General features: G+C 38.9%; 1 protein-coding gene across 1 annotated transcript in view; it reads right to left on the minus strand.

Annotated features, from left to right (window-relative positions):
• Positions 1–12550, minus strand: part of malrd1 (MAM and LDL receptor class A domain containing 1) — a 118508-nt gene that overhangs the window by 23305 nt on the left and 82653 nt on the right. Inside the window, exon 24 of the mRNA XM_062993528.1 lies at positions 8196–8353. Coding sequence (XP_062849598.1) covers positions 8196–8353 — 158 coding nt within the window. The remainder of the gene's footprint in view (positions 1–8195; positions 8354–12550) is intronic.

Consider the following 12550-nt stretch of genomic DNA (forward strand, 5'->3'; position numbering starts at 1 on the left):
AAGGTTAAGAATGAATCCCAACCTCTCAATGCTTGTCTGGCTGGTACCTGTATTTTAGCAGCTACTAATTTATGGCACACCTGTTTTGGTGGTTATTGGATTATATCCAACCATCCAAACGGAGTTTTCTCATAGTATGAGGTGACAAATTCATGCACTTTTAATGGGTTCAGCCTAGCACTGTTTAAATAGTCAAAATGAAAATACCAGCTGTAGTCATAATACATAACAACTTAATCCAACTTAAACATCAACTCATCAACTTCAACTCATCTTCTAAAGCTAAGTACATTTCTCTGTTATTATGGCCCCAGCAGGAGCTTTATATCCATGTTCCGAGTGCAACATGTTCAGTTATTCCTTCTCTGTGTTTAGTGATAACTTTATATGTGATAAGTGTAGATTAGTTGTTAGTCTGACGGAGAAGATCTCAGTGTTAGAAGGGCGCATTCGGGCTTTAGAACAGACTACTACTAGTGAGGGCTTAGATTCAGCTGTAGCAGTCCCGAATGCCAGCAGTTCAGGTATAGAACCCCAGACTCCGGCATTAGAGCCCTCACAGCGGGGCGACTGGGTGACATCTCGGCGACATCGTCGTAGGGCAAAGCACCGACCATCTCAGTTGCACGTGTCCAACAGGTTTTCCCCACTCAGTGAGCCACCCGCTGAGAAGCCTGTTAATGTAAGTGCTCTGGTTATAGGAGATTCTCAGCTCCGACACGTGCGTATTGCAACCCCCATAGAGACACCAGCAACCATAGTCACTTGTATTCCGGGGGCCAGGGCGCCTGACATCAGAGCAAATCTAAAAGTGCTGGCTAATGCTAATCGTAGATTTTCGAAGATTGTTATCCACGTCGGCACTAATGATGTTCGTTTACGGCAGTCTGAGGTTACTAAGAGTAATGTTAAAGAGGTGTGTGAGTTAGCTAGGTCGATGTCTGAGGCAGTAGTGTGCTCTGGCCCCTTACCGATTCGACCCAGTGGCGAAACCTACAGCAGGTTGTTGTCGCTGAACCGCTGGATGTCTAAATGGTGCTCAGAAAACTGCATTGATTTTGTAGATAACTGGTCCACCTTTGAGGGAAGGCCTGGTCTTTTGAAGCGGGATGGTGTCCACCCCACGTGGGAGGGTGCTGCTCGCATTTCTTGCAGCATAGGTGACAGGCTTTACCACCGCGTTAGTGTAGCGGCAGATAGTGTTAAATGACTATCCAGAGCCAAGACCAGGCAGCAGACAAACAGGCCTAACCGACTGTCTGCGAGTCGCCATCGGACGTCACCCGGAATCCTTAGGTCACAAACCATTGAGACTGTGTCTGTTTACCGTGGCAGGTGTAAGCCAAAACAAAATAAAAAAGTATGTCATAATAACTTAATTAAAATTAATCTAAATGAGCATCATGAAAACCCTAGTAAGGCTAAACTAAAGTTAGGACTTCTAAATATCAGGTCACTTGCATGCAAAACAGTAATTGTAAATGAAATAATTACAGATAATTGTCTTAGTGCACTTTGTTTAACCGAGACCTGGGCTAGACCTGATGAGTATCTAAGTTTAAATGAAGCATCTCCTCCGGGTTACAGTTATGAACATAAGCCACGTCTTAGCGGTCGTGGTGGAGGAATAGCCACAATTTATGATAAAGACATACAGTAGGTCTTACTGTAAAATCATCTCCCATAACAAACTCGTTTGAAGTTCTTATCTCTGACATAACCAATAAATGTTCATCTGATAAAACTAGTATGTTTAAGCTGGTTACTGTTTATCGACCTCCTGGTCCTTACTCAGAATTTCTTAACGAATTTGCCGATTTTCTTTCTAGACTAGTCTTATCAACTAAGAAAGCTTTAATTGTTGGTGACTTTAATATTCATTATGAGGATAAGTGTAATCCACTCAAAATTGCGTTTGATTCTATTTTAGAGTCCTTAGTCATCACCCAAAATGTAACAGGACCCACTCACCGCTGTAAACATACCTTAGATTTAATACTTACTTATGGTATAAACATAGACAACCTGGAAATTGTACCACAGAATGACTTAATCTCTGATCACTCCCTACTAATTTATGAAGTGTCCCTGTCCAATAATATACAGCAACCACATCGTTTTAAATGTAAGCGCACTATTACATCTGCAACTGCAGCAGCGTTCATAAACTGCCTACCAGAATTACCAAATATACCAGCATCAGAACCTAAAGAACTAGATCAGGCAACTCAAAACCTAGAAACCGTACTGCGCACAACCTTAGATAACGTAGCCCCACTCAAAACTAAACTGATTAGGGAGAAAAAACTTGCTCCTTGGTACAATGACCACACATGCACACTTAAACAAGCAGCACGGAAATTAGAACGCAAGTGGCGTCACACTACACTGGAGGTGTATAAGATTGCTTGGAAAGATGCTCTAACTGAGTATTAACATGCACTTATAAAAGCTAAATCTTTATATTATTCGTCCCTAATAGAGAAAAATAAAAACAATCCCAGATTCCTTTTTGAGACAGTGTCCAAATTAACTAAAAACGTCAATGAAACTGAATCTAATATACCGCCTGACTGTACCAGTGATGATTTTTTAAAATTCTTTAATGACAAGATAGAAAAAATACGACTTCAGAGTCAAAGTGTGTCACCTGCCAATGTTAAGTATGGACTCACTCCGAGCAGCATTGGTGATAATAGTAACGAGTTAATCCAACTAAATTCCTTTAATCCAATCTCCCAAAATGAACTAACTATGTTGATTAAATCATCAAAGTCATCATCGTGTATACTCGATCCTGTTCCAACTCGTTTACTTAAAGATTTACTCCCAGCTATTGTAGAGCCCCTGCTTACATTAATCAATGTATCCCTTAGCCTTGGGTACGTACCTAAATTGTTTAAAAGTGCCGTTATTAAACCCCTGATTAAAAAACCTAATCTTGATCCACATGTACTAGCTAATTATAGGCCAATTTCAAACCTTCCTTTTGTCTCTAAGATATTAGAAAAAGTAGTTTCCAAACAGTTATGCTCTTATTTGAATGAATTGTATTCATGAAAAATTTCAATCAGGATTTAGACCCAATCATAGTACCGAAACCGCATTAATTAGAGTAGTTAACGAGTTGTTAATGTCTTCTGATAATGGATGTGTCTCTTTTCTTGTTCTATTAGATCTTAGCGCAGCGTTTGATACGGTCGATCATAACATTTTACTGGAGAGGCTAGAAAATACAGTAGGAGTTAAAGGACTCGCACTCTCTTGGTTTCAATCATATCTGACTGACCGCTCGCAATTTGTTTATGTAAATAATAAATGCTCGGAAACTACAAAAGTAAAGTGTGGTGTTCCACAGGGGTCGGTACTTGGACCGCTATTATTTACACTCTATATGCTTCCACTAGGTGAAATTATTCATAAACATGGCATAAAATTTCACTGCTATGCAGATGACACACAGCTGTATATATCAGCCAAACCAAATGATACTGACACAATCAGTAAGATAGAAGATTGTGTAAACGACATAAAAAACTGGATGTCGTGTAATTTTCTTTTACTTAATTCAGATAAAACTGAGGTTTTACTTGTTGGCTCTAAAGCTGCAAGAGACAAGTTGTCTAACCTGGTGCTAAACCTAAACACTTTCTCTGTTACTCCCAGCCCAGATGTAAAAAACTTGGGTGTCACAATAGATTCAGATCTTTCCTTTGATACACACGTTAATAATATTACTAGAGTTGCTTTCTATCATTTGCGTAATATCTCTAAAATAAGAAATATACTATCTGTTAATGACGCTGAAAAACTGATCCATGCGTTTATAACTTCTCGGTTAGATTATTGTAATGCTCTTCTAACTGGATGCTCTGGTAGATCCATAAACAAACTACAGTTAGTTCAAAATGCAGCAGCTTGAGCGCTAACTAGAACTAAAAAATTTGATCATATCAGTCCTGTTCTATCATCTCTACACTGGCTGCCAGTTAAATTCCGCATTGATTACAAAATACTTTTACTAACTTATAAAGCGCTACATGGTCTGGCTCCACAGTATCTGAGTGAACTTATTAATCACTACAGCCCAGCGCGTCCACTTCGCTCACAAGATGCAGGGTTACTTATAGTTCCTAAAATTAAAAAGACCACAGCTGGTGGAAGAGCATTTTCTTACAAAGCTCCACAACTCTGGAATAATCTTCCTGCCTCTATTCGGGATTCGGACACAGTCTCAATGTTTAAGTCTAGACTGAAAACATATTTATTTTCTCAGGCTTTTGATTAGTATAGACAAAGGCGCAGAGCTTGGGGGTTCTTGGTCATAGAAACTTGTGGTGATCAGGGATGTTGGGTTGCTGTCGTTCTGCCTCTCTTGTCCAATCACTCCGGTTTGGGTAGGAGAGGTGGGCGCTGATGTCCTGTGAAAGCCTTCATGACCTTGTTTTTGCTCGCTCTCCCTTTTAGTTATGCTGTAATAATTAGGGCTGCCGGAGTCTAAAACTCTCTGTAAAACTGTTTTACTCAACTCGCATTGTACATTATTAACTACATTCTTTGTTGTTTTACTCCAAAGGGCGTTCTGATGGAAACCTGTTCACCCGCCGAGGTTAAGGATTAAAGTCGAGACTGCCGTGACAACTATGCTGCTCCTGCCGGATGTGACGGGTCTGGAGTAATTGCACCAAGAATGACAAGAAATCACTACAGACATTATTGAAGACTACACCGAAGAACAACTCTATTATTATTTATCTATTTATTACCAGTTATAACTTTTAGATCATTTAATTCTGTGTTCGTATGCTCTGTCTAAATCGTGTATTTATTTAAAGTATCCTCCTGGCCACCCAAGAAGGATGGGCCCTGCTGAGTCTGGTTCCTCTCAAGGTTTCTTCCTGTAATTTTCAGGGAGTTTTTCCTTGCCACAGTCGCCCTCGGCTTGCTCAACAGGGGGTTTTTGTATCTGTTGGTCCTGGATTTTGTAAAGTTGCTTTGAGACAATGTCTATTGTAAAAAGCGCTATATAAATAAAGTTGACTTGACTTGACTTGATAACAAGGAATTTGAGGGCTGTACCACAAGAACACTGCCATGACAAACATGTCCCAAATGCATGTCACGGAACTACTGACTGAACGTATTTGCTCATTTCTGTGACAACAATCTATAAAAACAACACCTCTGAGTGTAGTCCTAGCTGCCCAAAATCTACACAAGACTGACAACTCTGGTAACTAGTTAGTAAGTTAACGTGGTTTCACTCACAAAATAAATGGACATTGCTAATTAAAATGTGCTTTAATGTCACTTTAACTGTTTGTGTAGGTTCTTAATAAAGTGTCCACTCCTCATTTTGTTCTACAAGTGTCCACTCATATTAGAATGATAATCAGCTTGTTTGAACTGTAAAAGGACATATTGATATTGATAAGAAAACGCACTACACCACAAGACTAGACACAAGGTACTTTGTATAGTACCTTTCTCACACCCAGACAAGCAGAAAATATGTTGGGGTATGAAAGGTTACCAGATGACACTTTTTCGTACAAGAAAAATACAACTCCAAATCAGAAAAAGTTGGGACAGCATGGAAAATGCAAATAATAAAAAAACACAGAGTTTCTAACATATATTTTGACTTTTATTCCATTGCATTTTTACCACTTTGTAATGTTGCCATTCCTTTTCACCACACTTGTCCCATTCTTCCTGCAAACACGTCTTAAGATGTGCAACAGTACGGGGTCGTCGTTGTCGCATTTTTCGTTTCAAAATTCTCCACACATTCTTTATTGGGGACAGGTCAGGACTGCAGGCAGGCCAGTCCAGTACCCGTACCCTCTTCTTCCACAGCCATGCCTTTGTAATGTGTGCAGCATGTGGTTTTGCATTGTCTTGTTAGAAAATGCATGGACGTCCCTGGAAAAGATGACGTCTTGAAGGCAGCATATGTTGCTCTAAGATCTCAATGTACTTTTCTGCATTAATGCTGCATCACAGAAGTGTAAATGACCTTTGCCAAGGGCACTGACACAGCCCTATACCAGGACAGACCCTGGCTTTTGGACTTGTTGCTAATAACAGTCTGGATGGTCCTTTTCGTCTTTGTTCCGGAGCACACGGCGTCCATTTTTCCAAAAAAGACCTGAAATGCTGATTCATCTGACCACAATACATGTTTCCACTGTGTGATGGTCCATCCTAGATGCCTCTGAGCCCAGAGAAGTCGACGCCGCTTCTGGACATGGTTAACATAAGGCTTCTTTTTTGCACAGTAATGTTTGAAGTGGCATTTGTGCATGTAACTCTGTATTGTAGTGCTTGACAAAAGTTTGCCAAAGTAATCCCTCACCCATGTGGTTATATCAGCTATTGTTGAGTGGCGGTTCTTGATGCAGTACCGTCTGAGGGATCGAAGATCACGGGCGTTTAGCTTAAGCTTGTTCCCTTGGCCTTTACACACTGAAATTCCTCCTTGTTCCTTGAATCGTTTAATGATATTATGCACTGTAGAGCACTGTAAGCCCGGACTTTATATTTAATCAAACATTTTTAGTACAACATACATAAATTATTTAAGTTTTTTTGCTCTACTATAAAATGCAGAGTACATTGTACTAATTTGAGTACACATTTAAATGTGCTAAAAGATTTAAGTTTACTAAACAAAAAAAAATTACTTTTCTATCAGATTAACTTAAAAAAGTTAAGTTAAGGTAATTAAACAGAAAAACGCCACCATTTACATGTAAGTCCGCCTTTTTTCAGCTTGCTGTTAGTGAATCAGGCAGCCATTTGTTTTAACTTTTGAAACCTGTTGTTGCAAATTACTTTTTACTTTTCATTGAAGGCTTTTTGCAAAAGTAAACTTGTCTTCCTGAAATGTCTTTTGTGAAGTGGAACCTTTGTTAAACTAAGTGGACAAACATTTTCTTCCTCATTATGCTATTTTTGAGTAGCATGTACACCAGTCTGATGGGGCTTTTTCATCTTCCGTCTAATTTTGGTAAGTGTTGTACTTTACTTAACAATTTTGTTTAAAATAAATGATCTTAATGTTGACACTAAATAAATAATCAAACAGCGCTGCTTTATTTGCCGTATTTAGGCTACATGCTAGCATGTTAGCATGCTAGCCTTCATACGAAGCAAAGAGTGTGCTGACTTGCTTTATTTTAATCCTTAATTAATGCTATTAATGTTGATTTTAATACTTCTGTTTCTTTTTGTTGTTTTACAGGTTCATGGTTACTGTGAGGAGCTGTTTGTGTTTCATCAGAACTTTATATACAGTTTGTACAGTTTTAAAGATGTTTTCTTGACATGTATTTTAAGTAAATACTTCTGAAGTGAAATAAAGAAAAATAATTTTATAATTGTGTCTGTTTCTCTATAAACATTTGTAATTCATATTTAAAATGTAATTAACATGAAAACTAAGAAAAAATCAATAGTTTTTTCCATTGAGCTCAAGATATTAAGTAGAATTATTGGAAAAAGCAGTTGGTATAACAAAAAAAAGAAAGTTTAATCAACTTGCCTTTTAGGTGTAATAACTTAATGTTTTAAGTTATGCTAACTCAAGTTTTCATTATACATTACTATTTAGTTTTTTCCCCTTATTACTAGCCCTAAATTTCCCCCATTCCAACTTTTTTTGGAATGTGTTGCAGACCTGAAATGCAGGAATGGAGGTATAATAACAAATGAAATTAAGTTGAGCAGATAAAACATGAAATATCTTGGGTTCAAACTGTCTGCAATCAAATAAAAGTCAAAGTAAATGTAAGGAACACTGCATTTTTATTTTATTTGCATTTTCCATACTGTCCCAACTTTTTCTGATTTGAGGTTGTACAAGAACATTAGAAAGAATAGGGTCAACGTATAACTTGCCTTCAGAGTGGCCAGTCTGGCCTAAGAACCAATAGTACACAAGTACCAGGGGACCTACATTATGTCAGTAATTCAAGTATAAGAAGGTTATCTCAGTGACAAAACAGTCTGGTGTGAAACTCCTGTTAAATGGTTGCATACAGGGCATCTTTCAGACTGTAGAGGTCAAAGTCAAGCAGTGTTGCAGAGCTAAATAAAATAGCTTTTATCAGGTGAGCTTGGATGCAGTAAAGATAGCATATGAACAATTTGATAGGGGCCCTACTGTCTCATTCTCTCTACCGCTCTCTCACCTTTAACGTGCCCATATTTTTGGAGCCGTACATGTGAAACCAGAAGCGCAGATGGCACACACCAATACTGGCGGGAAACTCCTGCTGCGTGGTTATACGAGCAACGTCCCCTTCTTTCTGCATCGCTGAGTTGACATACAGGTAGTTGCCTTTTCCATCTAATAGTTTAAAGGGACAAATACACAACACACTTAACACTTTTCTTTCATAAACAATGCAATATGTTATACAGATACAATATGTATGCACTATATGGCCTGAAGTATGTGGACAGTTGACCATTAGCTTGTTTGACATTCAATTCCAAAACCATGGGCTTTTACTGTACAGTATATAGAGCTGGCTGTATGTACAGTATAACAAATAGACACAAACATTAGAAACACATCAAGCTCCTTAAACAACAGCTTAAATGTGTACTTGGAGAGTCTCTTTAAATTGTCATGACCTATTTCACCAAAAGAATAAAAACAGCTCATAAGTCATGTTTCTGAATACAGCTGGAGTCAATAAAAGGTAACATAACAGTTTAGTATATTTAGAATATCTGAAAGTAGCTGTATATTTTATCTAGATATAATGATTTTTGTACCAGTCTGCTCAGCATGAGTCCTTTTTTTTTTACTTTTGCTATAATTTCAAATAATCATATTCGGATATTGTTTTGGAAAAATTGTATTGGTTAAGAATCTCATCAGCTGAAGACTATAATGTGACCATTTCCCCCCAATTTTCCTTCCAATCTAGCCTTATTCAATTACCCAATTACATTCTGCTTCCTCTCTAGTGATGCTGACTTCCACTCCTGACTAACACATGCCCCCTCCGACATGTGTGCAGTAGCCGACTGCATCTTTTCACCCGCATGAGGCAAGTTCATATGTGGATCAGACTTGTGCATGGAAAGCCACCCCCTGATCCCCATTATCCCTCGTCTCTGTGCAGGCATCACCAATCAACCAGCAGAGGTCGTAATTGCATTAGTTATGAGAAAATTCCCTCTGGCATCCACCCTACGTGCAAGCCAATTATTGTTCCTGTAGGTGCCCAGCCTGCCGGTAGCAGAGCTGAGATTCGAAAAGATGAGTTAGAGAAGTCAGCTCTAGTCAGCAAGCCGTTGCCTAGTGGTTATGGAACTGGACTAGTAATCAGAAGTTTACTGGTTCAAGCCCCACCACTGCCAGGTTGCTGCTGTTGGGCCCTTAACCCTTAATTGCTCTGACTGTATACTGTAACTGTAATGTAAGTCGCTTTGGATAAAGGTGTATGCAAAAATGCTGAAAATGTAAATGTAAAGCTCTGGTGTGCTAGCATGTTTTGATTGTATTATAATTCATATTATTAATAATAATCATTTATCATCGGAATGATATATTGGTATTTAGACTACATACATTATGTGTAGTTTATGTGTGGGCGGGCAGAGTTGGCTAAAAATACAAGTTTGTCTTTCCATTATTCAGGGTTGAGGTGAAGCACTCTTCCATGTGAAAACCCCTCACAAGCAAATTGAACTCTATTACTACAGATAACACTATAATATCAAACTATATGGAGTATTTTTAAGGCGGTATAAAACACATGTACTATATTATCCATTTAGCTTCAATAGCACAGTGGCTCGGTGGGTAGCACTGTCGCCTCACAGCAAGAAGGTCCTGGGTTCGATCCCCAGGTGGGGCAGTCCGGGTCCTTTCTGTGTGGAGTTTGCAAGTTCTCCCCGTGTCTGTGTGGGTTTCCTCCGGGAGCTCCGGTTTCCTCCCACAGTCCAAAGACATGCAAGTGAGGTGAATTGAAGACACAAAATTGTCCATGACTGTGTTTGACATTAAACTTGTACTAACTACCGTTTCTGTCATGAATGTAACCAAAGTGTGTAAAACACGATGTTAAAATGCTAATAAATAAATACATGAAGTTCAGTGGAAGGGTGGATAAAATCTAGGTTAACCATAACCTTAGCACAAGGAAAAATACTGCCTTGCTCACATACAAGGGCAGTAGCCTAACCAAAGTGCACGTTAAAGACAGAGGCTGTAGAAAACCTGACACCAAGCTCCTTCACACATGTGTGGAAACAACACAACCCCTGTTGTAACAGGGAAGGACATTCCTTGCTAGAGAGAGAGCAGATTCTCAATCCAAGGTAGAATAATACTGTGGCTAAAAGCCACAAACTAAACAGGGACAATTTTATATAATAAAGTGCCCAATTAACCAATAAAAAGTAACAAACCAGCTACAGAGAAGAGTTGACAGTTAGGGGGTAGTACTAGGGTGGCCAGCCGTCCGGCTTTAGGTCGGACAGTCTGGTTTTTCAGCTGCCAGTCCTCCGCCCATGCAATGCTAGGACGGACACCTAAAAATCCTCCTTTTGGAGTGAACTGGTTACATTTTTTATCAATATTATCTGTCATTGGCTCAGGTACATGTCAAAACAAATGCTTTGTATTTCATTGGTTTAACAGCATCATTTGACTGCTTATAGTGCTACCTATCGTGGCTCGCTCTCTAAATGCTAGTCTGTGATTGGGTCAGTGTTAATTTCATTGACGAATGATTTTCATCATAGTTTTCGTCAGCAAACCTTTTTTTCATGACAAAAACGAGACGATAACTAAATAAAAACGACATAAAAGGATAAAAACTATGACGAAATGAATTGACACTTTCGTCAACGAATAAAAACGAGACGAAAATGTTTGGCAGGGACGACATCCAATAACTGATTTAGTTTTGTGGAAGGTAGAGACAAGTTAGAAAGAGATCCAATCATAACTACTTTAGCATATGTGGGGAGGCGGGACAAGCCGGGTAGCCATCCTATCAGTACTAATCTCTTTTGCAGTACCGTGGTAAGACCACACTGGCACAAATTTGATCTAAACCCAGGAAGACCAGACTAGCCTGTGAACTGTCGTTACTCATGGAACTAGGTTAACTCCACAATGTCAACAGGGAGAAAGAGGAGAGCCGATATATGGACACATTTCTCATTTGACATTTTGAAAAACAAGACGATGTGTAAACCATGTGGGAAGACGAGTAAAAACACAACAAATCTGAAACATCTGGCACTGCTGGCAGTATAATGGAAACATAATGGCACTGCAGCTTTTATGGTACCCAGTTTAATAAAGAATGTAATATGCAATTTGTCATGAACAATGCATATATGTTTCAGGCAGAGCAGGCCTACTGGTCATTAATATTTTGTTATTGTTATGCTCAATAAGCAAGGTCATGTAAATAAAGATGTTGTTTGAAATGAGTTAAATCTGTTTTTGTGTGTATTGCACATTCAAACATTAATAATATTCCATAACTGATTAAAAATGTTTCATTTTGTGTAAGTGTATATAATGACTTAAATAATTCAAGGGAACTGATGAAAAAGCATTTACATTGTACACCCTTTATATTTTAGTTGACTGAATCGACTGTAGATTTAGTCGACTATATTCTTATAATAATTAGTCAACTAAAACTAGACTAAAACTAAAACAATTAAGATGACTAAATTATGACTAAAATTAAATGACATTTTAGTCAAAAGACTATGACTAAAACTAAATCAAAATTTGCTGTCAAAATTAACACTGGATTGGTGGTTGAATTTCGCCCGCTTGCTATGTTCTGCATACACCTCTACTTGAGTCAATTAGTCAGCTCTCATGCTCAAGAACTTTTGGAGGCAGCGAGGAACGGACTTAAATATCAAAAGTAGACACAACATTTGGTAAGTAAAACAGTAATTTGTTATAGAATTGTTGCTTAAATTGGTCAAAAACTCTGTTATATGGGTTATGGTTTCATTCTGTGTGTTGCAGTATCATGTCCCCCTGTTCCTGGTATGACGTCCTCCTTTTAGTGACTATGAATGTGGCCACCCTAGGTAGTACAGAGTGCTGGATGTTGCAATATGACAGACTGCTCTAGCCACCTGTGACAAAGTTCTCAAAAAAGGACAGTGTGGGAACCTCCTGTTTCATTTAATGCTGACACAAAAGAGGTAGACACCCTGACCATGCTACTCCTGCTTCCTCTTCACCCCAGAAAATGAGGACATCGCAACACAACTGGGGCAACTCCCAGTGTGTTCTTTTTTGCGAGACCCTGGGCAAGTCCTGAGAAAACAACAAAACTCCAACACTCTGCATCAGCAAAGGTGGTCAAACAATAGGTGTGCCAGCCAATGAGCTGATAAAAAGAACAGAAAGAAGTTGTGATGCTCATGGAAAACAATTCCACCTAGACCGCATCAGCACTCACAAGTCACAGGTGACTGTCACTAAGAGAGTGCCAAGTCACATTGTGACTCCATGCCCTTCCCCTCTGCCAACCAAATAAGGCCA

This window comes from Trichomycterus rosablanca, chromosome 4 (genome assembly GCF_030014385.1).
Source record: "Trichomycterus rosablanca isolate fTriRos1 chromosome 4, fTriRos1.hap1, whole genome shotgun sequence".
In the NCBI taxonomy this organism is placed as follows: Eukaryota; Metazoa; Chordata; class Actinopteri; order Siluriformes; family Trichomycteridae; genus Trichomycterus; species Trichomycterus rosablanca.